Source organism: Corythoichthys intestinalis, chromosome 19 (assembly GCF_030265065.1).
Source record: "Corythoichthys intestinalis isolate RoL2023-P3 chromosome 19, ASM3026506v1, whole genome shotgun sequence".
Taxonomy (NCBI): Eukaryota; Metazoa; Chordata; class Actinopteri; order Syngnathiformes; family Syngnathidae; genus Corythoichthys; species Corythoichthys intestinalis.
Genome location: NC_080413.1, coordinates 7,140,361 through 7,168,175, shown reverse-complemented (window position 1 = coordinate 7,168,175; position 27,815 = coordinate 7,140,361). Strand labels below are relative to the sequence as shown.

Below are 27,815 nucleotides of genomic sequence, written 5' to 3'. Positions count from 1 at the left end.
CTTTTTTTCACACAACTTTTTGCAATATATTTCTGATTAATAATTTATATCCATAATTTTGCCACAAGCTATTTTTAGGAGTTTATAAGAATTTTGAAAGGAAGAAATAGTGGAAGATTAAAAAATTAAAATAAAGAAAAGTTCAAGAGAAGATAAAACAGGTGGAAGACAACAAAGTGAAAGAAGACGGGTTTTTTTTCTGGGTGATAATACAAAAAAAATATTAGAAAACCCCATTAAATTTACAGAAACGACACAAAAATAGACATTTAAAACAAAACCCAAAAAAAAAGAATTACAGTAAAATAAAAATAAACAAATCATTCAAAATGAATGCAAAAACTACTAAATTATCAAAACAGATGGAGGAAAAACAAAAGCCCCCCCCCCAAAAAAACAACAACAACCCAAAAACAAATGTAGCAAGACATTATGTCCCAAATAACAATTCTTAAAAAAAAAAAAAAAAAAAAAGGACATAATTATTAGACCTCCTTCCACAAATAGCAACAATAAACAAAAAAGTTAAAAAAAAAAAAAAAAAAAAAAAAAAAAAATACAACCAAACAACAAAACTACCCCCCCCTCAAAAAAAAAAAAAAAAAAAAAAAAAAAAAAAAAAAAAAAAAAAGATTAAATGAAAAAACATGAAGAAAAACTTGGCGTGAAACTAAATTCACTTCACATTTGGGTGCTCCATTCCCACTTTCTCACACACCTCATTTTACTCATCACTCTTACAGTCTGAATATTTGCTTACCCTAATCTTCCTTGTTCCTGAAATTTACCAATTTACAATAATAACAATAAATTAACACAATCTAATATGACAATTACAAACAAACACAAATTAAACATCCTCGATGACAATATCTCACTTTTTTTGGTCGTTTTTGGCGTCGTCATCGCTGTCATTTAATGGTGAAAACGCAGGAAAAATATGTTCGTTTCTTTGGACACACATAATTATGAATGAATGGACCCAGTTGCTGAAAATTGAATCAAACAGGTTTCAAGTTGATTCGTATAAACGGATTCTATCATAACATCTTCAGGATAGAAATAAAAACAAAAAAAGTCGGTGTGAAATTCATTGCCATTGAGCGCTGCATCCACTAGAGGACAGTGTTATACAGAGTAAATGTTCATTTTGCTGTTGACACTGGAACATGTTGAGAGGGACAGTGACTTGCTTAAAATGTAGTTTCGTTGCATTCAAATAAAGGTAAAAATGCTGCCTTATGTTCAGTGAGTCATTTCATTGGCCAGTTTTTTCACATTTTTTTTCTTTTTCTATGAACACCCGAACCATTGGGGGAATACATGAGTGCATGAATATACAGTGTATCACAAAAGTGAGTACACCCCTCGCATTTCTGCAGATATTTAAGTATATCTTTTCATGGGACAACACTGACAAAATGACACTTTGACACAATGAAAAGTGGTCTGTGGAGTTCATTTATTTTCCCCTCAAAATATAGCCATTAATATCCAAACCCCTGGCAACAAAAGTTAGTAAACCCCTTAGAAACTACATCCCTAAATGTCCAAATTGAGTACTGCTTGTCATTTTCCCTCCAAAATGTCATGTGACTCGTTACAGGGGTGCTGTCAGCATTGCTGCAGATCAGCCTGTTAGTTTTCAGACCATACGCCGCACTCTGCATCAAATTGGTGTGCATGGCTGTCACCCCAGGAGGAAGCATCTTCTGAAGATAGTACACAAGAAAGCCCGCCAAACAGTTTGCTGAAGACATGTCAACAAAACACATGGATTACTGGAGCCATGTCCTATGGTCTGATGAGACGCGCGGGCTTTCTTGTGTACCGTCTTCAGAAGAGGCTTCCTCCTGGGGTGACAGCCATGCACGCTAGAGATGTCACGATCGATCGGGATCGTCATTTTCAAAGTATCGGAATCGGCAAAAAAATATCGGACATGCCTTTTTTTTGGTTATATTTTAGTGAAATCGTTTTCTAATTGTATTTAACGTTACAGACAAAATTTCTTTCACTCAACCGGTCTTTAGTTTTGGCTTAAACTAGGGCTGTCAAATTTATCGCGTTAACGGCGGTAATAACTTTAAAATATTTAACGCAATTAATGCATGCGCTGCACTACCCACTCAAGCATTGTCGCGTTCAATCTATAATGGCACCGTTTTACGTATACATAGAGTTAAAAGGCAACGTTAAATGAGTAGAGAGAATTTTGGCAGCCTTTGAAGCTTTTTTTTAATTGGCTAAAGCCTTACAATCCCTCTCTCATCAATTAGAAATATCGTGGGAAGCAATGTGGGGAAGAAAGGTAGTAGTTCATCTTTTTCTTAACACCCTATTTTATTTCCCAACGCAGAGAAGATATATTAGTTGGCACCACTACGCACAGTCATGGTTGCACTTCCCACCATTAATTTGGGCAGAGCAGTTAAATGGCTACAGTATCATTTACTGAAAGCTCAACAAATACACTAGATGGCAATATTTAGTCACAATATACAAGGTCACACTTATCCTTTAAGAATTACAAGTCTTTCTATCCGTGGATCCCTCTCACAGAAAGAATGTTAATAATGTAAATGCCATCTTGAGGATTTATTGTCATAATAAACAAATACAGTACTTATGTACTGTATGTTGAATGTATATATTCGTCTGAGTTTTATTCATTTTTTTCTTAATGCATTGCCAAAATGTATATGATCAGGAAAAATTATCGGGAATGAATGGAATTGAATCGGGAGCAAAAAAAAAAGCAATCTGATCGGGAAATATCGGGATCGGCAGATACTCAAAATAAAACGATCTGGATCGGATCGGGAGCAAAAAAACATGATCGGAACAACCCTAATGCACGCCAATTTGATGTAGAGTGCGGCGTATGGTTTGAGCACTAAGAGGCTGACCCCACACCTCTTCAATCTCTGCAGCAATGCTGACAGCACTCCTGTAATGAGTCACATGACATTTTGGAGGGAAAATGACAAGCAGTACTCAATTTGGACATTTAGGGATGTATGTTTTTTTCAAAGGAGTGTACTCACTTTTGTTGCCAGGGGTTTAGATATTAATGGCTATATTTTGAGTTATTTTGAAGGGAAAATAAATTAACTATTATATAAGCTGTTCACAGACTATTTTTCATTGTGTCAAAGTGTCATTTTGTCAGTAATATGTGTTTATCAATTTGTTAACAGCTTAAAAAAAATGTTAGCATTTATAGCATTTAAGCTAGCGGAGTTTTGCTTTGACGTTAGCCAATTGTTCCTTTGTTGTACTTAGATCCTCATTTATTCAAACTGTTTGAGCCTAAGTTCGGGTATTTTTTCTTTTCTTAATGAAAGTGTATTTTTGCATAGTTTGAAGGTTTGTAATCCGATTACTCGAACTGATTAATGAATAATTGATTACTCAAATAATTGACAGCTGCAGCCCTAATGTACACACATGCACATACATATACCTATATACATACTGTATAGGTGTGTATGCATAAAATTGGAAAATACAACAAAAATGGGAAAATCCACATAAAAAAAAAATTAAAGTCGACAAAAGAAAATTTTGATTATAAAATACGAAATATGAAAAATTAAGGAAAATAAATTTGGAGAATGTTATATAAAAATGTACAGTACTTTATAGACACCCTTGGTCAAAGGTTTTATGACTCTCAAACTGAATGGTGAAACGTCTCAAAACGTATGACCTCAGGTGTAATATGAACAAGAATTTATTCATGTATTACTCCTTTGTTTTATTAAATGTATTATTTATGAATACATTTTTAAAAAAATCTATATATGGATCGAAACAAGGTTAAATACGCGACAATATCTTGTTAAAATCATGGCGTCTTTAATTATGATCTCTCATGCTCTTACCTCCAGTTAGGGTTTCGCTGTTGAATTTTTAAATTTTTTTTTTTTTTTTAAATGCCCTCCTGTTCAAAATTTTTCTTCTTCCAGAAAATTGAGATTTTGGGCTTTCCAATGATGTATCACACGTGCATATCGGGCAATTTTGAAATTTTGCCAAATTAGGGGTCTCAGAGTGGAACTTTTTTATATTTTTATTTTTTAGTGGTAGAATTATTTTTGATTTTTAAATTTTTTCATTTTTTATTATTTTTCTCCATTTACTTTTATTTATTATTTTCAAATTCTTCTTTTGTTTTTTTGGTGTGGATTTTCTAGGTTTTAGCTGCATTTTCCAATTAATTTTCTATATTTATTTGTTTTAATCAATACCGTTTCTTCAGTACTCATGCATTCCCCCAATCCTTTATATTAATTGTGTTAACAATTTGGCTGCCATTGACGCCCATATACGCCCGATCCATTTGAAGTGGGAAGGTTAGCAGTTGCTGTCACCCTCCCACTTCAAATGGATTGGACCTCAACCAGCAATAAACTCACAGAAGAGGAAAAATTGGACGTCCAGCATCGTCAATGGCACCGAAAGACGTCTTTTTGTACAAATTCTTATTCAAATGTCAGCTTTGGATCCCTCTTAAAGCAAATTCATGGTTTCTTTTTGCGCTCACATCCTTGAAGTGAAGGCACGAGATGAAAAATGTCTTTTAAAAGCCAGCGAGGCCGCGACGATGACTCACTTCTTGCTTCGGCTGAAGAAATGTGAAGAAAAACACTGAAAACAAACAAATTTGAGGCGATGACTTGCTTGTTCAGTTAAAAAAAAAAAAAGTTACCGGGCAGAAAATGATTAAAAGCGACAACTGGTGTCCAAACAGCGAGGCTCGAAGACTAGTTAACGGTATAAAACGTTTGCCTTTTTACAAGGGGTAGAAGCTCAAGTTAAGGCCTCTCCTCTGTTAAATATCAGTTTTATCAAGCTTTCGCACACCTAAAAATGTGTCAAAATTGAACAAGTGCGAGCCTCGCCGTGCTACATTGTTGCCAAGTCATACCTAAAATTAAAGATCTAAATCAGGGCAGTCCAGATATGTCATCATTTGATAAATAAGCACTTACGTGAGGACGTAATAACCCTCCAAAGCTTTCTGAGCGGCTTCCAATGCTACGCTGTTGGTTTAAAAACGGACAAAGTAAAAGCAAAAAACGAGATGAAAATGGCGACGTCTTGTAAACACGATCACAGGAAGTGACATCACCAGACGTCCACTCCGATGAGTTTTTCTGTCTTGTCCGTCTTGTTGTTCTCTATCCCGGATTTCCGAAGCTCCGCGAGAAAATCGTGAAAATACCCGAGAGAAGACGGACGAAAGTCGGCGTTGATCCCGTGAAATTGTTAAAAAACGTCAAATTCCACTCGGGAGGAGTCGCGAAAGTTGTTCCTACTCCACCTCGTTGGTCCGCTCTGGCGGTTCCTTCCGGATGACGGGCAAAGGATGGGCCTCCGTGTTGAATACCCAATGCTCCAACGAGATCTGGTCGTCGTCGGAAAACAGCAGGTACAAATACCTGGAGAACAAAAAACGAAAAGATTGTTTTTTATTAGTTTAGCTTGTTAGCCACAATTAACGGTAGGGGTGTGAAAATACATCGATATTAGGGTTTGGAACCTCTGAGTACCTCCCGATACGATACGATTTGAGATTTTACAGGTCACTTCCTGTTCATTGGTCACTTCCTGTTGATTTTAGAGAATTTCCGGGTAACTTCATATCGATCCTAACTTCTATTTCAAAAGGATTGGGCATCTAAGGCCGTCAATGGAAGTCAATGAGTTAATTTTGGGGCATTTCTGGGTCACTTCCTGTTGATTGTTACAGTATTAGCCATTTTTAAGGTCCCAAAAATGTGGCGAGAAATCCGTGGCTTGGAGCGGCAGTGCTCACCCATCCCCTTCCGTCAGTGACACTACACCTGAGATTTTTCACCCCGCAAAAATAGACAAAGTTGCTAGTATGGGAGTACTTCGGCAACCGAAAAGATAGACGGCCACAGCTTAGAGCGGAAACATCAGCCGACGTGCAGGCAACATCTCCAACATGATTTCAAATTTACGTGATCATCATCTGTCACTTTACACAAAATTTAACGTAAGTAAAAACACCGTGATACCGTGAAACCACGGTATTTTTGCCTAAGGTTATTAGATTGTCAAAATCTCATACCGGCGCATGCCTATCATCAACATTACTCAAAAATGTGGAATTCTTTCATTTAATCATGATAAAACACAAAAAAACGGAGATGTGATCGTTTTAATTTAATGGTAGGAAATATGTCTTCTCCACTAGAGGGCACTCATGGTCTTTGTACTGGTAATATTTCATTTTTGTTGACTGAATTTGATGATTTATGTGTATTTTTTTTGCCTAATATGGGTTATAGTGCAGTATAACAATAGCAGTTAATCTGGATGACGTGCTGAGAAAATAAACTATTATTTCACAGAAAATAGGACATTGTGAGCAGTTATTCATTACTAGGGTTGGGCATCGTTTGAAATTGAACGATTCCGGTTCCGATTCCACGTTTCGATTCTGGTTCCGAATGAGTCCTGATTCCGATTCTTTTTCGAGGCAGGTTCCAAAAAAAAAAATCCAGTGTCCAAAAAATTGCATAGTTTATGTTAAAGTCTTAACTTCTCGACGTTTTTTGAAATTAAACGTAACTTCTCACAGGGCTAATTATAACTTGTATATAAATATCAGTCTAAACTTGAGCCATTTGTTTCCGCTCGGTGTTCAGGGCATCGAAACAAGGAATTGAAATTTTAAAATTCGAACGATTCCGGGAGCATCGGAGTGTTAGAACCAGTTCCCATCGATGCTCGATTCTCGATGCCCAACCCTATTCATTACTGGAGTATACTTTTCACCAAATACTCTTACGTCTACTCGAGTAAATTTTTTTGGATGACTACGTTTGCTTTTACTGGAGTAATATTCTCTTACAGTAACACTAGTCTTAGTTGAGCAAAATCTTTGGCTACTCTACCCACCTCTGATGTTAACTTATTGGCAGCCATTGACGGCACTCGACGACCAGTTCATTTCGACTGGCAGGGTTAGCATTAGCGTCATCACAGAATAGAAAAGTCGAATGAATGGACAAAAATGTGTTTAAAGTTACATCAAAATGAGTCTTACTTGAGCGTCTCGGCCAGAAAGAAGCTCTGTTGCACATTGTCATGGTTGGGCGTCGACGCGTAAACGTCTCGGACGCCGCTGTAGCCCCCTTCCACCTTGCAGTGCTTCTCCAAAGCCTGCGGGACGACAGGTTCCAAATGTCAATCCTACACATTACTAGCGTAAAAGAAAATGGTCCATTACCTCAACAGCTTCCCAGCCCCATTCTCTGTATTTAGGGTCATGGGTGAACCTCCACATGTACATGTATGTTTCGATGACTTCAGGCCGTAGGATGAAGTACTTCTCGTTCTGCCTGGTGGCGATGGCCTCCACGCCACCGTCGAAACGGAATGCTTCAGGGCCAAGTTTCAAAGCTAAACAATGCAAATGAAGAAACCCATCAGGTTGGAAGTGGTGTTGATGGACAGGAAATGGGAGGTGCTCACGTACCGGTTCTTGTGTAGGACTCGTGGCAGGTCCTTGCGATCTCAGCCGCTTGTTCTATCTGGTGGCCCGTCTTGTCGTCGGGAGCGCCGTCTGCACCGAGGGCCACCATGCCGCCGGCGAAGCAGGTCAGGTGACCCATTTTGTGCTCCAGAAGGCCTCCCTTCCACTCGGCGATGTAAGTCAATCCACCGCTAGACTTTCTTATTAGGCTGGTTTCAATGGCCTGCAAAGAGGAGGACAAATTGTTACCCCCTGGAAAAAATTAACACTAGAAAATAGAGATGATCGATCGGGTCCGATCACGTCATTTTCAAAGTATTGGAATGGGCAAAAAAATATCGGACATGCCTTTTTTTTAAAAATATATATATTTTTTAATTAAATCGGTTTCTAATTGTATTTAACGTTACAGACATAATGTTACACTCATCCAGAGTCTTTAGTTTAGGTTTAAGGTAGGATTATCAAATTTATCCTGATAACGGCGGTAATTAATTTTTAAAAAAATGTATCACATTAAAATATTTAACGCAATTAATGCATGCGCTGTATGACCCACTCACGCATTGTAGCACTCAATCTGTAATGGCGCCGTTTTACCTATATAGAGAGCTAAAAGGCAGCGTAAAATGAGTAAAGTGAATTTTGGCAGCCTTGGGAGCCTTTTTTTAATTGGCTAAAGCCTTACAATCCCTCTCCCTACGATTAGAAATATCATGGGAAGCAAGGTAGTAATTGATCTTTTTCTTAACACCCTATGTTATTTCCCAACGCAGAGAAGATATATCAATTGGTAGCACCACGCACAGTCATGGTTGCACTTCCCATCATGCATTTGAGCATGGCTACAGTATCATTTACTGAAAGCTCAACAAATACACTAGAAGGCAATATTTAGTCACAATATACAAAGTCACATTTATCCCTTAAGAATTACAAGTATTTCTATCTGTGGATCCCTCTGACAGAAAGAATGTTAATAATGTAAATGCCATCTTGAGCATTTATTGTCATAATAAACAAATACAGTACTTATGTACTGTATGTTGAATGTATATATTCGTCCGAGTTTTATTCATTTTTTTCTTAATGCATTGCCAAAATGTATATGATCGGGAAAAATTATCGGGAATGGTTGGAATTGAATCAGATCGGGAAATATCGGGATCGGCAGATACTCAAACTAAAACGATCGAAATCGGATCGGGAGCAAAAAAACATGGTCGGAACAACCCTACTAGAAAACCCAGCAGAGGCCGAATCGGCCTTTGCCGAGTCAAATACTCCTAATATTCCCAAGCAATGGTCGATTTGGCCTCTCCTCCCAAAACAAACAAACAAAAAAAAAAACCAGAAGTGCTTTTGAACTAGCAAGTCGTTGTCCGACAGACAGCAACGATTCATATGTAAAAACAACCACTAGACATACATCGTGTTGGTTTGCGGCCCAAACGTTTGTGTCAGTTCAAGTCAAGCTACATTTATTTAAGACGAATGACACTTATTACATATTTTTTAACTCACTTCTCCTATACTCCACACACAGCGACAGAAAAAAATGGCCCAAATGTGTGCATTGTTTTGAAGGGGAAAAAAAAGTGTCTGAGAACTGCAATTTGAACGTAAAGCAGGAATTGTGTCTATAGTTTAGAAGGACTGAATCAGGGGCATTAATTGTGGTCACTGTGTCTGAAGTTAATGTATGTGTAGCGGTTGCATTTCCAGATGAATGGCTGTTGTCTGTCGGATAACGACTTGCCAATTCTAAAGCACTTGGGTCATTTCCGGGGGAGAGGCCATATCGGCCATTGCTTGGGACTAGTAGGAGTACCAGAATTCTCTATGACTTCTAGTGTTAAGCCCTCAAAGCCTGTTTCACTCAGCTACATAAGATTTAATAGACATGTTCATCATGTGTAGAGGCACAAAAAAAGTCTCAGACATCATGCCTTAAAGTGCATGTGACACGAAAAAGCATGTTTATTTCAAAATACACATGGTACTTTATGCTCCTGAATGATATCGACCGCTTGGATGTGTGTGGAAGCGATCGTGCCATGAAAATGAGTGACTTCCGGCTTCGGTCTTGCATTGAGGAGGAGGGCGCTGTGACGTGTACGGGTGAAGGCGTCCTCTTCACTAAACAGCGCTACTGTTGTGTATGAGGACTAAGGATTCAGCTGATTAATACGTTTATTTTTCGCATCACGCCAGCATAACGGCTGCAGAAAAATCTTGCTTTATGAGGGAGAGGCGTGTGCGCCTTTTTGGAGTTTCAAAAGGTTCCCATTCACCGTGGATATATGCCAAAACAAGCCCTACTACTGTGGGACCATTGGACTGACGAAGAAGTGAGTAAACATCTTGTTTTGTATTATGTCAAATATGAATACAGCGATTACAAAGTAAACACTACAAACTTTCTTTAAATAAAGGACTACTACGTTTGACCATTGATAGGCATATAAAAAGCTCTCCTCGTGCTCATTAGCTGCACAACAACTGCAGCCGCCCTCCTTCGGGGAACGAACTGTAAATTGCTCTCCGCCGGGCGGTTTGCCGATCCACGAAGACTATCGACAACCCAGTCGTCATGTCAAATAATCCGGGCTAGTTATGTGTGATTTTCCGCTTCCAAGACTTTGAAACATCACTCGGTTCGGGTTAGCATGTCGGCTAGCTGTCACGCCTCTTGGTTTGTTTACATTCTCCGAAGCCAGGGAAGGGAAATGATATATGTCCGATTTAGGTGTCAGAAAATATCGTTCGGGAGGTGCGACAGTAAAGGTGAAGTCGACAGTTTTGACTATTATGGAGTAACTTTGCCATGTCGTCCTGAATAAGTGCATTTTTACCGTATTATTTCATATTCCATTTAGCACAAGACTGTTATTTGTCATGACCATGCCATTTATTTAGCAATTGGGGAAAATACTTGGATAAAAATGAATATCCTGTAAAAATATTGAAGTAAATAGACAGAAACAATGACATTTTGCAGCTCTCTTCGTCGTGTTTTCCTCGTTGTGAGTAGTTCCCCCTCGACGGGCTGACTGGTCCTTTCAAGCAATTTATTTAGCTATTGGGGAAAAAATACTTGGATAAAAAGAATATCCTGTAAAAATATTGGAGTAGAGAGACTGAAACAATGACATTTTGCGGCTCTCTTCGTCGCGTTTTCCTCGTTCTGAATAATTCCCCATCAATGGGCTGAATACTAAAACCGATAAGCCCAGTCTCCCGCTGACATCATCCACATGTTGGGGACGCTAGAGCCCAATAATGGTAGGCGTGGCTAACCGGCAGATTAAAAGACTAATTTCTCGTCATCTGCGCTTTGCTAAATTGTTGTAAATAGTCGAATCGTCTCAAAATATGATTCTAATTCACAAAAGACTTTTTTCCTCCTGTCGTATGCTCTTTAAAATACTCAAGAAGAGTGCTGTCTTGGTTTGAAGTGGGCATTTTGTCTCTTCACCCTTCTAGAATTTTACAAAAAAATTTCAGCCCCCAAAGCCTGTTTCACCAAGGTCATCACGGTCAAGACATGACATGTCCGTTGCGAGTTCAGGCACAAAAAAAGTCTCAAGACAACATGCCTTTTAATACACAGAAAGTCTACCATTTTGTTTTGAATAAATGATTTGCTGCTTCAAGTGGAGAAAGTTGACATAGTATAAGATCGTATTTACGCTGGCCCTTTAAAACAAGCCAACGAAGCAAGACGCTCATCCACTTTGTTGCATCTCCCTTCTCGACAAATAAATCACTTTTAATCCACAAGATCAAGAGGGATTATGGGTAAAGTATCTCCTCAAGATTAATGTTGCGTTCAAGATGCCACGTTGACGACGCGCACTCGTGTGTGTGTACGTGTATACACCACCGGATGCTTGAGCAGATTAATCTGATTGGTGTTGTCATGCAAATGTGTGTGTTGTGTTCATCTGCGCTAGGCTATGCTACGCTACGCAAGCACGCCGCCATCTGCTCTGACTTTAATAATGTGTCGGCGCGGCGACCGAGTCGACATCACCTTTGCTCCTTTTCCATAAAAATAACTCACAATTACTAACAGCCAAAGAAAAACTTGTAAAAAAAGATTCTGACATTCACAATTGTACTTTTGCAGCACCCAACACAAAAAGATATTAGTAAATGCATTCCTGCACATGGTGACATGTTTACGGTGTGATGAAATGTGACTGAGGGCGTGTTTTTGTGTTGATAACTCAACTCGGTGTGTGCGTGCGTTACCTGCAGGGCGTCATAATACATCTTCTTGGCCTCCTCGTCAGTCTTGTCAGACATGAGCCAGGCTTTGAGCAGGTACTCGTAAAAGCTGTCACCGAGGCCGCCCACGGAAACATGATCTGCGACACAAGCATCCAGATTAACCTTCGCGCTCGTCATCTTCCTCATCCGTTCCGTCCGCGTGCAGATTACGCTGACGTCGAGGCTCCGTGCCGGACCGCGCGTTTTATCTTAAAACGTCAAGCCTGCGCGCGCGTGTGTACTCGAGTGTGTAGTGTGAGAGGAAATGTCAGCAAATGACACGATGATAATGAAGATGATGGGGGAACAAAAGGGCGTTTTGAGCTTTTATCGTATGCCTGAGATGCGTAGTACAAGAAAACGAGAGCAGTATAATAATGAGTGTAAAAAAAAAAAGGAAAACTGGACAAACAATGCACAACTTGGTGAAATGATTCACTGGCACTGACAGTGGCAGACGTTTAAATCCATTTCAACTGGGATGGCTGGTTTTGAGTGATCATGTTTCACTGCAATTGACAGCGACGGATGTTCGATCTTTGCCAACCCTTCCAGTCAAATTGGATTAAACGCCTATCGCGATCCATGGCAGCCAAAGAGTTACCGTAATTTCCAGAATATAAGGCGCACCCTTGTATAATGCGCACCCCAAATTTACTTGTAAAATCTAGGGGAAATTATTGTACCCGTTTATAACGCGCACCCTAATTTTAGCACCAATAAATGGAAGAATACAAGAAAACAGCTCGTGCAAAGATACAGAAATGTCATTTTACTGACTGGTGAAACACAGCACAAGCATAGCACATTGGTAGGTCAAAACATTACCATAAACTGACAATATTTACGGTAATTATATGATTTTCAACATCTACAATTTACCAGAATCTAGGAGAGAAAAAAAGATGTGACTTTTCTTTTAAAAGCTGCTGTATAACTTGCTCGTTTCATCATGATGAATAAATGTTCCTCCCATGGATTGATACGGTAAAATAAAAGTGGGGACTGAAGTCGGAAAACGGAAAAAGCGCATCGCTGTGGACTGTAACAAGAGCAACTATTGTTATTTGGGTTTGAGTTTCCTGAGGGACAGATATAGTTGACGGACACAGGAACTCTGTGTTGTGTTACGTTTGTTATGGTCCGAGTTGCCAAGTTGCAATAACTCTAATGAGTTCAAGAAACTAAATTCTGTGCTTTATGAAGAGTGAAAAAAAGGCAGAATCTAACACAGACTTAATCAATTGACCAATCAGTTTGGTATTACCGAAACAAGTATTACCGAAACAAAATGGTGACGTCATGTACCGTAATGGTCGGCAACGGATCGCCGCATACGTTTTCTTCAACACAACATGACCGTGTCAATAAAAAAAATATGTCTTTAGATATACACTCACCAGCCACTTTATTAGGTACACCTGTCCAACTGCTCGTTAAGACTTAATTTCTAATCAGCTAATCACATGGCGGCAACTCAGTGCATTTAGGCATGTAGACATGGTCTAAGACAGGGGTTTTCAACCCAGTCCTCAAGGCACACTGTGGGTCCTGGTTTTTGTTCCAGCCGATCCAGCAGAGACAGTTGAACCAATGAGGCTTCTGCTAAAACAAGCCACACCTGACTGCAATCAACTGATTGCACTTGTAAAACACCAGATTGGGGAAAAAGTGTTGTCATCTTGTTTGGTAAGAATGAAATCCTGCACCCACAGTGTGCCTTAGTGGAATAGGTTGGGAACCCCTGGTCTAAGACAATCTCCTGCAGTTCAAACCGAGCATCAGTATGTGGAAGAAAGGTGATTTGAGTGACTTTGAACGTGGCATTGTTGTTGGTGCCAGAAGGGCTGGGATGAGTATTTCAGAAACTGCTGATCGACTGGGATTTTCACGCACAACCATCTCTAGGGTTTACAGAGAACGGTCCGAAAAAGAAAAAAATATCCAGTGAGAGGCAGTTCTGTGGGCAGAAATGCCTTGTTTATGCCAGAGGTCAGAGGAGAATGGCCAGACTGGTTCGAGCTGATAGAAAGGCAACAGTGACTCAAATAACCACCCGTTACAACCAAGGTCGGCAGAAGAGCATCTCTGAACGTATAGTACGTCGAACTTTGAGGCAGATGGGCTACAGCAGCAGAAGACCACACCGGGTGCCACTCCTTTCAGCTAAGAACAGGAAACTGAGGCTACAATTTGCACATGCTCATCGAAATTGGACAATAGAAGATTGGAAAAATGTTGCCTGGTCTGATGAGTCTCGATTTCTGCTGCGACATTCGGATGGTAAAGTCAGAATTTGGCGTCAGCAACATGAAAGCATGAATCCATCCTGCCTTGTATCAACAGTTCAGGCTGATGGTGGTCGTGTAATGGTGTGGGAATATTTTCTTGGCACTCTTTGGGCCCCTTGGTATCAATTGAGCATCGTTGGAATGCCACAGCCTACCTGAGCATTGTTGCTGACCATGTCCATCCCTTTATGACCACAACGTACCCAACTTCTGATGGCTACTTTCAGCAGGATAATGCGCCATGTCATAAAGCTGGAATCATCTTAGACTGGTTTCTTGAACATGACAATAAGTTCACTATACTCAAATGGCCACCACAGTCACCAGATCTCAATCCAATAGAGCATCTTTGGGATGTGGTGGAACGGGAGATTCGCATCATGGATGTGCAGCCGACAAATCTGCACCAACTGTGTGATGCTATCATGTCAATATGGACCAAACACTCTGAGGAATGCTTCCAGCACCTTGTTGAATCTATGCCACGAAGAATTGAGGCAGTTCTGAAGGCAAAAGGGGGTCCAACCGGTTACTAGCATGTAACTGAGAATTTTATAGTCATTATAAATTTTGTTATACTTACATCAAAAAATAATTAATCAGGATTTTATTTGGGAATGACTTTGAATTTTATGATGCCACTGGTCATGGAGACTCATATATGCCCAAGGGAGGTGCCCGTTTTGGTTTAGAAAATATTTGAATTTTACGTTTTTAAAAATAGGCCCCCTACTGAGCGGCCCTGCATCCCGTTTCCCATCAACTGATAGTGAAGTCCTTTGAGTAAGTTTTTGAGAAAATTTTACTTATACGAATAGTTGTACCACGCCATACTTTTTACTTTTACTTGAATAGATTTGCGAAGATGAAATGCTACTCTTACACCCCTACTTTGGGCTACACTAGAGTCGTTACATTTCTCTTCTTTATTCTACATATGGACCTTATTTTTGCCTGAGATGATGACAGTTTCACCAATGAGATGTCGCAGCTATAATCACATGACTCCATTATACAAACCAGACATAACATTACAGTCGCATCTAGGCCTGCAGCTATCGATTATTATAGTACTCGATTAATCGATTTACTAGTTAGTTTGAATATTCGAGTAATCAGACAAGGAACATAAAAAATTAAAATACCTGACCTGAGCCTCAAACAGTATAAAAAAAATAAATAAATGAGGATATATGTACAACAAAAGAACAATTGGCTAACTTCCATTGCAAAAGTCTGCTAGTTTAAATGCTAATAAATGGCATTTTTTTTAAACAATGCTCTTAAAAAATAGTCCAAACACATATTCCCACAAAAACCGGCTAAATATATTTTTAAACTAAATTAACAAAAATTTAGCTTATGTTGTTCTTAACAGGGGGCAGCTGGATGCTGGATTCAGCCATGTGAAATGAGGCAAACTAGAGGGCAGTGTATCCATCCAAATCAATACAACTAAAGGCAAACACTTTCAAAATAAACCATTACAATGCTACTTTAATTAAACGAACACTCGAGGCAACAAAATTTAATTTGAATATTTTTTTTCTGATCGAATACTCGAGTTAATCGATTAATCGTTGCAGCACTAGTCGCATCGTTTATCTAAAATCATCTTGGCTTTATGTGCTGAGTGATATCAGGTGTTCTTTTTTTTTTTTTTTAAAACACTAACTGGACTCGTATTTTAATGAATTAATGCCACATTTAATGACGCTATTATTGATTTAATTGCCATTTTACGCAATTAATGCCACATTCGAATATTCATCATTGATTTAATTACCATTTAAAGCAATTAATGCCACATTCAAATATTCATATAAATATATATTCATATATTTCATTCTGTCCCATTTAGTCCTCCATAATTTTGAAGCTTAAAGATGCCAGCAGAGTGACAGATGCTCCAAATAGAGCATGATGACAACTAAAGACGGAAAATGTTTTTTAAAGGCGACAGTTGCAGCTGCTGCACCGCAGATGATTGGCTCGTAAAAATCCAGCGGAGGATTTTTATTCATTTTTGGTAGCGACACCCCGAGGTCATAAATTATGCAGTCCATGCGTTTTCACGGTAATTATGTAATGACTTTTTGGAGCCAAATAAGCATGAAAGCGGTTTGAAATAGTTGCCGTTTGGAGCCAGGATCAAAAAACATCCCATTCTTTTGGTATTACAACACTGGGCTAAATGCTAATTATCACAACAGACGCACTCTTGATAAATATTTCAATTCCAAGCTAAAGTGACGTGTTTCCACATTTAGACATCAAACAAAGTCGCCAAAAAAAGTAAATATTACTAAAAGATGAAAACAATGGTGTGAAATGAAATGCGTTTGTCACTAGTAGAAGGAACATTTGTTCACCCGCTGCAAACCCTCCCACTTCAAATGGATTAGACGTCTATGAAACTCTTAAAAATGATTTAAGATATATATAGACCCTACCCACCGACGTCACAAAATCACGTGATCGCTGTATTGTTCCGCCCCCTTGTCCGTCATTTTGTGTCTGTATTATCAATGGTCTCAATTGATCGAGCAATTTATAATGCATTTCATGGAAGACCCGGTGCTTTCGGATGCCGTAAAAGTTGCATAAAAGGCGTTATGTGGAAAAGCTTCAGTTTATCCATTCGCCAGATCCATATTTGATGCCTAAATTGATGTTTTTCGACCCGCTGTCTTCGCCGTATTTGCCTGACATCTGCTAGCTACCCTGATATTTACAACTATCTTGTCCACACAAAATCAGCCTATTCTCACGAGAGTTTGAAAAACTTTAAGAGCTTGGAGGTTTATAAATACTTTGTTGCTGGTTGGGTGAAACAGGTCCTCGTCCACGAAAATTCGGCAGGAATCTATCTTGTGCTTGGAAAGGTGAGTTACGAAATTTTCAGTTCAAAATCTTTTGTTCTTGCTAATATCCACTGTCAAGTCTAATGTATTTCATGTCATTTGTCAATGGAGCTAGGGCTTTTGATGTTTATATGGTTTAGCGATAGCACTCTCACTACATCCATACGTGTATGTTGTCGGCGGTTAGCCTAGCAATGATCTTAATTGTGGTTGTCAGCCCAAAACCCTCTGAATATATATTAAATGCATTTTACCAGATATAAAATGACTACTACATAATCTGTGGTAATCGTTTAGAGCCCAGTTTTCTCGTCGAATTGCAGCAGCCCATCTCGCTCTCTCCTCTCCGGGTCTCTCGGAATCCGGTAGAACTTCAAGTCTCTCCGTCTATCTTCTCTCTTATTGCAACCGACCGCCACACACGCCTTCACCCTTTTGATTATTAATGTTAACGAGCAGAAAAACACGCCGTAAATAGGAGGAATGTACGTAGCCGTAACAGGTAAACACGATGTGTTGACGGACAATTGGGCGGCACCAGTCAGGAGGGCGGAGTTGTGACGTCACGTGGGTAGGGTCTATACCAGACATGTCCAAAGTGCGGCCCGGGGGCCAAATGCGGCCCTTGGTCAAATTTCATCCGGCCCCCAGCCTCTGTCATAATAATCATTAACGTCTGGCCCGCACACAGACTTAATAAATTGGTCAGTAGTACTGCTACCAGCACATGAAGTAGCTTACACATTAAATGCTGATCCTCATTTACCCACTAAAAGGCAGCAGCCCTTCAAGCAACATTACCCCGTGTGACCCTTGACTTCCAATTTTCTAAAATGGCAACAATCAACAACAAAAAAGTTGACTGCGACGGCCGACACTTCAAGGATATGTTGAAAATGGACTATTTCTTCATTAAAATACGCAACAACTGTGTCTGCCTCATTTGCAAAGAAACAGTCGCTGTTTTTAAAGAGTTTAATGTGAGGCGATATTACCAAACAAGACACGCTGATATGTACGACAAGATTACAGGGAAGATACACAGCGAGAAATTGAAGAAACTTGAAGCTAGTTTAATTTCACAGCAGCAGTATTTTGCAAGATCCCGAGAATTGAAAGAGAACGCCACAAAGGCTAGTTGCGAGATTGTTGAAATTATTAATTAAAAAAAAATAATAATAAAGCAAATGTGACACGCAGAATGGCTTGATAAAATTTGCTTAAATATATTGTTCTACGTAAAGTACGTCAGCCAAGGTCGGCCCCCCACATTTTTACCACACCAAATCTGGCCCCCTTTGCAAAAAGTTTGGACACCCCTGGTCTATACAAAAGAACAAATCGAAGTAACAGTAAAAATAATTAAATATAAAAAAAATAATCAAACATTAATACAAAATTAAAGAATTTATGAATCAATTCCTCCTTTTATGCATCTTTTTTCCTAATACAGTGCCCTCCATAATTATTGGTACCCCTGGTTAAGATGTGTTTTTTAGCTTCTAATAATTTTTTTTCTAAATAATATGGGACCTTAATGGAAAAAAAAAGAGAAAAATCCAACCTTCAATACAAGTGCATTTATTCAGTGGGGAAAAAATAAATAATTATTTGACATCAAGAAAGAGGGATCTTCAGCCATTCCTCTTTGCAGAATCTCTCTAAATCACCCAGAGACCTGGGTCCTCTCCTCTGTACTCTCCTCTTCAGCTCACCCCACAGGTTTTCAAAGGGGTTGAGGTCTGGGGACTGAGATGGCCATGGGAAGAGCTTGATTTTGTGTCTGGTGAACCATTTCTGTGTAGATTTGGCCATATGTTTAGGGTCATTGTCTTGCTGAAAGACCCAGTGACGACCCATCTTCAGCTTTCGGGCAGAGGGCAACAGATTTTGTTTTAAAATGTCCTGGTATTTCAAAGCATTCATGATGCCATGCACCCGAACAAGGTTCCCATTGCTTTTGGAAGCGAAACAGCCCCACAGCATCACTGACCCACCCCCATACTTCACAGTGGGTATGAGGTGCTTTTCAGCATGCACATCTTTCATGGCACGCCAGACCCACTTAGAGTGTTTGTTGCCAAAAAGCTCAATCTTGGTCTCATCTGATCAAAGCACACAGTCCCAGTTGAAGCCCCAATACCGCTTGGCCAACTCTAGACGTTTGGATTTATGATTGTGAGTGAGGAAAGGTTTTCTCCGTGCATGCTTCACAAACAGCTTGTTGGCGTGTAGACAGGACAACTGTGCCCCGATCTACCACTCAAGAGATGTGATGGACTCAAAAAGTAGGTTACGATTGCATATTAGTTTGAAAATCAACCGGATCCACCGTATTTTTACACGAGTGACTTCCGGCCCGATCCTAGCTAGTAGTAGTATTGACGCAGGAGGGCCGGGTCTCGCGTCAAATAATAAACTCTGCCATTCTTTTCACGTGCGTCGCATTGAGCCGCTTCTGGGACGCATCTAACACGCGGCCGCACTGCGACTGGTGTGCATTGGCTGATTGACTCTAACGCCCGCGCTTTACTGCGTTCTTGCGGCGGCCACGTTGTCGCGCTGTTGACATTTCTAGACTGTCCTACCGTGTTGGTCCTCATTATAGTAGAGAAGACGGAGTTAATTTAATCTACACAAAGAAACTGTAACCCGATCGACTCACAGCCTTGAAAAGTAAGGGTTATATTACATCAGAAACTCGTTCGGTATGCACCCGGTCTGAACCAACTACCACGTACCGAAACGGCTCAATACTATTACATGTACCATTACACCCTTAGTTAAGACTAAGGTGAACGCACAGGGTTTGGCCTTTTGGCCGGGTTGTTGGATTTCCGCTGTCGTTGGAATTACGTTAGCACTGTTCAGGTGGTTCGGCTGGCATGATAACAGAAATCAGGGTAAAAGGTCAGGTTCCTTCAATTGTCAAACACTGTGAAGAGCACTTACGTTGACCCCACTGGCCGCTGTTTGGGTTAAGGTAGTTAGGGTACAGTCCCTGGGGTTTATCCAAACGATTCAGAACTTTGCGGATGTTCATCACCTATCCAAAAAAAAAAGAGCATCAAAATATTTATGCAAACATTTTATTTAGGGCTGTCAAAATTATCGCGTTAACGGGCGGTAATTAATTTTTTAAATTAATCATTTGATGCAATTAACGCACATGCCCCGCTCAAACAGATTAAAATGACAGCAGTGTAATGTCCGCTTGTTACTTGTTTTTTGTTGTTTGGCGCCCTCTGCTGGCGCTTGGGTCCAAATGATGTGAGCATGGCGTAATTATTGACATCAACAATGGCGAGCTACTAGTTAATTTTTTGATTGAAAATTTTACAAATTTTAATAAAACGAAAACATTAAGAGGGGGTTTAATACAAAATTTCTATAACTTGTATTAACATTTATCTTTTAAGAACTACAAGTTTTTCTATCCATGGATTGCTTTAAGAGAAAGTTAATAATGTTAATGCTATCTTGTTGATTTATTGTTATAATAAACAAATACAGTACTTATGTACCGTATGTTGAATGTATATATCCATCTTGTGTCTTATCTTTCCATTCCAACAATAATTTGCAGAAAAATATGGCATATTTTATAGATGGTTTGAATTGCGAATAATTACGATTAATTAAGTTTTAAGCTGTAATTAACTCGATTAAAAAATTTAATTGCTTGACAGCCCTAGTTTTATTATACACTACACCCAAAAATAATGAAACATGTTTGCAGAGATAGCTAATTTAACCTTTATTTTTTATGGAATTTTTAAACCTCTTAAAGGTGTCGTACCTTCTGAGCAAATTCTGGGTTTCCCGACAGTTTGCTGAGATGCATAAACTCCAAATGCAGCGTTCCGTACTCGGCCAGGATGCTGCTGCCACCCGACGCCCACGGCCAGTTGCGTCCGAGCCCACTGCACATACGAAAGACAAAAAAAGTCGGAAACAATGCGAGTCAAGGAATGGAAGCTAATTAAGAGGCAGCTGTCAAAACATTTGAAGTGTGTCAAAGTGCTTAAGGAAAGACTTTCCTTTTACAAAGACCAGATAAAAAATTTCCACCTTTGCCGAAGGAAAGTTGAGTGACTAAACGAGCTTGTTATCTCTCTCGCGCAGTTAGCAGGTTTCCTTTGACGCTTTTTTTTTTTCCCCCCTCCTTTCCACGTGGAGTGACACCTTAATGTCTGTTCGCCATAGAGTTTTGCAGACAGAAAAGAGAAAAACGTGCCTGGGGGCGAGCAAACTCACACGCTCGCTTTAGAAAGGCTTTAAAATGTTAACTTTCGGGCTTAAAAGTTCAATGGCCGAGCGAGGTTTACGTTAGTCAGCATGTGTCGGCTTTCAGTCCGGGAAAAGGCCAGGATGTTAACTACTTTGCTGCTAGATGTTTTATAGAATATTGTGTTCGTTCGGGCTGCCATAAATGATTATTTTGGTCGGTGACGAATCACTGTTCAGTCGAAATTCAAATCACTTGTCATTTAATGTTATATTCATCTCGTTTTAGCTATTAATGTGCACTGGAACTCAACTCTGACTGACAGACTGTCTAACTTTTTCATTTTATTTAAAAATATAGATTAAAAATGAATAAATTAATTAACCCCTTCAGACCTATGCATGCTGCCGAAGGACTTGGCGCTTTCACATCTCTAAACCAATAAATAAACTGAATTTAGTTGCTATTGCCACTTCTGGGAGATGAGTGGAAGAAACTTTACCCATCGAAATCAAATCATGAAGTTTGGCATGCCCATTTCTCATCAAAACAGGACTATTAGGACTAAAAATAACCAATAAAAGCAGGAAATATCCCTGACCAAAAAAATGCACTTTGTTCTGGTGTCTGTTTGACTAGACTAAAAATCAGCGCAGATTTTTTTTTTTTTTTTTTTTTTTTTTTTTTGCCCAGCAGGAAAATGAAGATCTGAAGGGGTTAAAAAGAGAATAGTTTTTTTTTTTTTTAAATTCATATAGGGCATTTTTTTAAAGAAAATTAAAAAAATATATATATAAAAAAAAAAAAAAAAGTAAAAAGCTTGCTTTCACCAAAGACAATTAATTTTATAATTAAAGTAAAATATCAAATAATAATAATAATAAAAGAAGAATATTTAATTTTCAGTTTGTTTTTTTTAATTCAAAACGCTTTTAAGAAATAAAATGTCAAAATATGTATCTTCAGTTTTTCCTGTTTTTGAATAATAATAAAAAATTACATTTTCCCCTTTTTTATTTTTTAAACATTCTCAGAAAATATAAATGTAAATTAATTTGTTTAATTAAAAAATATTTAAAAATAATATTTAGTTTTTTTTGTATTAGTTTTTAATAAATAAAATGTCAAAATATACAGTTTTTCCTGTTTGTTTTTCAATAATAATAAAAAAATTTTTTTGAAAAATATTTACATTTTTTCCATTTATTTTTTGTTTTTTAAAAAACTGTTTACATTAAATATAAAACTATTATTTTGTTAAATTAAAAAAATTATAAAATAATAATTATGTAATAATATATTCAGTCTTCCCTGTTTGTTTTTGACTAATAAAAAATAAAAGAAATAAAATAATTTCAAAAAGATTGATACTTTTTCCCTTTTTTAATTCAAAAAAATGTTTTCATAAAATATGAAACTATATTTATTTAATTAAAGAAAAATAAAATCAAAATAAACATTTGTATAATCTGAAATGCCCCTCCCCATAAATTAATCGTAAAAATAAATATCCACAGGTAAAATGAGAAAAATAAATAAATAATTCAAACTTAGTCTAAAAGAAAAATATTTCTGCTAGCTTCGTTCAAAAAGGATTGACTATTTATGATTCAACAATATTTCTAAACAATCAACTCCCGAAATTCAATTAATTTACCCGTGAATCGATTAGTTGTCAGTTAATCAATTAATCCTGACAGCCCTCTCTTTCACCAGACAAAAGTTTGTGGTTATACTTTATTTAACAATGGGTTCATAAAACTGTCATAAGACTATTATTATTGTGACATGACGCTGTCATGAGCATTATTGATCGCTTATGACAGATGTCATGAAGTGTGTCAAATTCTGTCACTGACTCCATTTATGTCCAGTTTGCGTCTTTTACATCCATTCAAAAGGGACATAATTTGACACTTAATGACGTCTGTCATAAGCATTCATTAATACTCATGACAGTGCCATTTCATAATTATGACTGTCTTATTACAATCAAGTTTGTTACAATAACCTTTGCTAACCTTTTCATTTCAGCCACTGCTGCAACAATTCCAAGGCCTGCTAAAACCGACCGCTACGTCTCGCTAATCTGAAAAAACAAACCGGGCAGCGCCCCCATCTCCATAAATTAACGCATCCGTCGCTCCTCTGGAAGGCGCTCCCGCTCTCTCGTTCGGAGATGAAGCATTTCTTGGCCCAGATAGATCTTTCCCCCCCTCCCTCTCGCCTTCTGCATCCACTTTTATTCTTTCCATCGCTCTTTCTCCACTGGCTTCAAATCTATGGCAAGCCTCCATTGCATTCACAGTTAACCACTTAAGAAGCCGCATGGGCGGCTCCACCAGGATGGCATGGGGGCAACTGCCACCCTAAAAGATAGGCTTGCCACCCCAGTCGGCACCAACGGAGAAAAAGAAAAAAACCCTTCAATTTGACAGTTACTGCAATCAATTAAGCAGTGGTGTGTATGAGGATCCTTATGATTACTATAGAAAAAAGATTGTATGAAGCCTAATTTCTTTATTAGTTTGTCACTTGTGTCTTTTTGAAGCGTCAGATTTCTTCGCAAACTATATCGTCCCTGACAAAAGTCTTGTCACTTATCCATTTTGCAGAAACAATTGGTAACAACCTGACTTTTAATTATTCTATTGGTTTCAGAAATGGCTCATATAAAAGTTAAGACCCTCCCAAATGATGTTGAATGTACAAAAATATATTTGTTTCACTTAAAAAAAGATTTATCATTTAATGAAGACATAAAGGTCCAATTATGGCAAGACAAAAGTTTTGTCACCTACAGAAAGTAGTGTGAAAATTTAACCAAAAAAATACTTCAAATAGAAAAATATATTACATAAGTGAATTAAGTAGTGGTGCTGTGAGATCCAAATGTAATATTTTGTACGACTTCCATGGGCTTGAAGGACTGCATCCATGCCGTTCGGCATGGATTCATACAATTCATTGATGAAGTCATCAGGAACATCAAAGAAAGCAGTCTTGCATGCTTCCCAGAGTTCATCAACATTCTTGGGTTTCGTTTTCCATGCTCCCTGTTTCATCCTGTTCATGTGTGGTGACTGGGGTGGCCAGTACTGCAGGATCTTGATCTTCTTTGCCTTGAGGAACTTTGAGGTAGAGATTGAAGTATGCGATGGAGCACCATCCTGCTGCAGAATAGTTCCCTTTTTATGGTGAGGAATGTAAGAGGCAGCTAAGATTTGTTGATATTTCAGACTATTTATGCTGCCTTCCACCCTGCAGATCTCGCACAGCCCCATACTGGATGTAACCCCAGACCATGATTTTGCCAACACCAAACTTCACTGTTTTCTGTGTGAATCTCGGATCCATGCGGGCTCCAGTAGGTCTCCTGCAATATTTGCAGCGACTGTGTTGTAATTTAATGGAAGATTCATCAAAAAAATCCACCTTTTGCAACTTTTCATGCGTCCATCCTTTTGACAGGCTGTGGGCCTTGGCAAATGCCACACGGTTTTTTAATTGTCTTTTGTTTAATGCTGGTTTCTGGGCACTTATTCGACCATGGAGGCCATTTCTAGACAGAATTTGACAGACTTCTGGTTGACCCAGGGACTTCAGGTGACCAGGTCTCGTGGAGCTCTGCTGCAGTGGAAAAAGGGCTGGCTTTGGATTTTCCAGCCAACAACCGGTCCTCCCGAGCAGTTGTCTTGCGGGGTCTGCCTGACCTGGGCTTGTCAAAAACGTCTCCAGTCAGTTCATATCTTTTTTTATCATCTGTACCTGACGCTGAAACGCAATGAAGGTGTCTGCCATATCTGTAGTGGATCTGGTCTTCAGGCTGTTGATAATTCATTCTTGATTCAGCTCAAGCTATGTGCAGATGCACTCTTCCGAACTCCCACGAGCAACCTATCTCAACCGATAAGCGCTTAGGGCCAACTCAGGGCCAGCAAGTGTAACCCCTGTGTCAGCGCCGCCCCGCGTTCCGCTCCCACCTCTGACTAGGCCGGGACGCGAACCCGCGCGCCAACGACGCTTCCACCCGGCAGGCAAGATCGGTAACCACTGCACCAATAAGCTCGAGCCAACGGCACAGCCGCTAGCGTCCTTACATGAAGGAATCGGCAGGGAGGTTTCCACGCTCCACATGGACTTGCGTGTACCCGTTACACTCACCCCCCGAAACCTTCGCTGCCGAGCCGGGTCACGGCACCATTGTAACCCCTGTGTCAGCGCCGCCCCACGTTCCGCTCCCACCTCTGACTAGGCCGGGACGCAAACCCGCACGCCAACGACGCTTCCACACGGCAGGCAAGATCGGTAACCACTGCACCAATAAGCTCGAGCCAACGGCACAGCCGCTAGCGTCCTTACATGAAGGAATCGGCAGGGAGGTTTCCACGCTCCACATGGACTTGCGTGTACCCGTTACACAAGCTCGACTCCCAGTATGGCTCCAAAGAATTTGAAATCTGGAGACTTGGATGAAATAAAATCCTCCATACAGAAATGAAGATTAAAGCTATAAGGAGTCTTGAGGAGCTGACCCCATTCCAAAATTAATGATGACATCTGAAACCACACTTTAGCTTGATCCGGACCACAACTTATACAATAGCATGTTGGATAACTGTAAATACTACACAGCGGACCAGTATAACAACTCCGTGGATGTGGCTAGAATGTCAGGGACAATGACAAAGCCATAACCTTGTACGCCCTGAAACTCAGACCACTAATCTGTGTATGAGACTGCTGTGTGATCAACAACCGCAATGGAGCTGCATGACTGGACGCTGAGTTATTGTAAACCCAGATTGTTGATTGTATTATTGTACAGTTTGTGGCCATGTGATGTATGTAACTGTACCATGTCTGATTGTGCGTTTTTAGCTGTATGGGGGGGACGGGAAACTGATAAGCATATGCTTCCTCCCGTCTGCCTTTGTCGTTTTTCTTCTGTTCTTTCTTCCTTCGGGCAAATCATATCACATTTTGTAATTGTCAATGATTGTCAATGATACAGATGATGATGACAATAAATATTTCATTCAATTAACACTTTGGTCTCAGGAGGAATCTTAGGCATCTTGTCAGAGGTCAGGTTACTGTTGATGTGACAGTCTAGTGCACTGGGGTTCTTTTTATACACACCTGAGAGTTAATTGATCCATTATTGGTAACAGGTGAAGCTCTAATCTGGGATTGTGTGCATCATTTGACAAGGCGACAAGACTTATGTCTTTGCAAAAATTGACTCAATGGGCTTTAACAAGCTGTAAACATCAGAACTAGGGTTTTTCCGATCATGTTTTTTTGCTCCCGATCCGATCCCGATCGTTTTAGTTTGAGTATCTGCCGATCCCGATATTTCCCGATCCGGTTGCTTTTTTTTTTTTTACTCCCGATTCAATTCCAATCATTCCCGATAATTTTTCCCGATCATATACATTTTGGCAATGCATTAAGAAAAAAATGAATAAAACTCGGACGAATATATACATTCAACATACAGTACGTAAGTACTGTATTTGTTTATTATGACAATAAATCCTCAAGATGGCATTTACATTATTAACATTCTTTCTGTGAGAGGGATCCACGGATAGAAAGACTTGTGACTTTGTATTTTGTGACTAAATATTGCCATCTAGTGTATTTGTTGAGCTTTCAGTAAATGATACTGTAGCCATGCCCAAATGCATGATGGCAAGTGGAACCATGACTGTGCGTAGTGCTACCAATTGATATATCTTCTCTGCATTGGGAAATAACATTAGGTGTTAAGAAAAAGATCAATTGCTACCTTCCCCACATTGCTTCCCATGATATTTCTAATCGTAGGGTGAGGGATTGTAAGGCTTTAGCCAATTAAAAAAAGGCTCCAAAGGCTGCCAAATTCACTCTACTCATTTTACGCTGCCTTTTATCTCTCTATATAGGTAAAACGGCACCATTACAGATTGAGCGCGACAATGCGTGAGTGGGTCGTGCAGTGCATGCATTAATTGCGTTAAATATTTTAACGTGATACATTTTTTAAAAAAATAATTACCGCCGTTATCGGGATAAATTTGATAACCCTACCTTAAGCCCAAACTAAAGACTGGATGAGTTTAACATATTATGTCTGTAACGTTAAATACAATTACAAAACGATTTAATTAAAAAAAAATAAAAATAAAAAAAAGGCATGGCTGATATTTTTTTGCCGATTCTGATACTTTGAAAATGACGTGATCGGACCCGATCGATCGGTAGTTTTGTTTGGCACCGAAATGTTTTTCCAAAACCTGTTGGGATTAAAATGATCCATTTCTTGTAAGAAAATATTTATTACAAATATATTAGAGGGACACTTCAGGTCCATGTGTATGCAAGCGACAAGACTTTTGTCAGGTACTGTAGATGTCCAATCCGTTTGAAGAGGGAGGGTTCATTCGCTGCCACGCTCCGACTTCAAATGACTGGACATCTACTAAGGATAAACTAACATACAGCAATTCCGACGCAACATTTTCATCCGAATGCCTTGTTAAAAATGTTAATGCAATCAGAACCAAAAACGTAGGCTCCGAAGAGGGTCATCCTGGGTTCTGACACGAGCCCAATCGTCCGCGCTAATGGAGCCACTCAGCGTCTCAGTCCTATTAATC

At 39.2% G+C, this 27,815-nt stretch overlaps 1 protein-coding gene across 2 annotated transcripts in view; it reads right to left on the bottom strand.

The window, feature by feature from the left end:
• Positions 1–602: 602 nt before the first annotated feature.
• Positions 603–27,815, bottom strand: part of man1a1 (mannosidase, alpha, class 1A, member 1) — a 188,968-nt gene continuing 161,755 nt past the window's right edge. Inside the window, exons 6-13 of one of the 2 annotated variants that reach the window (XR_009061511.1) lie at positions 20,743–20,866; positions 19,896–19,989; positions 11,771–11,886; positions 7,517–7,736; positions 7,268–7,440; positions 7,085–7,200; positions 4,998–5,447; positions 603–4,653 (exon numbers count right to left, since the gene is read on the bottom strand). Coding sequence is in view for 1 of the 2 variants with exons in the window: in XM_057823045.1 (XP_057679028.1) it covers positions 5,321–5,447; positions 7,085–7,200; positions 7,268–7,440; positions 7,517–7,736; positions 11,771–11,886; positions 19,896–19,989; positions 20,743–20,866 (970 nt within the window). In the remaining variant the exon portion in view is untranslated. Of the gene's footprint in view, positions 5,448–7,084; positions 7,201–7,267; positions 7,441–7,516; positions 7,737–11,770; positions 11,887–19,895; positions 19,990–20,742; positions 20,867–27,815 lie in introns of both variants that reach the window. The other variant, XM_057823045.1, reaches the window with a different exon arrangement.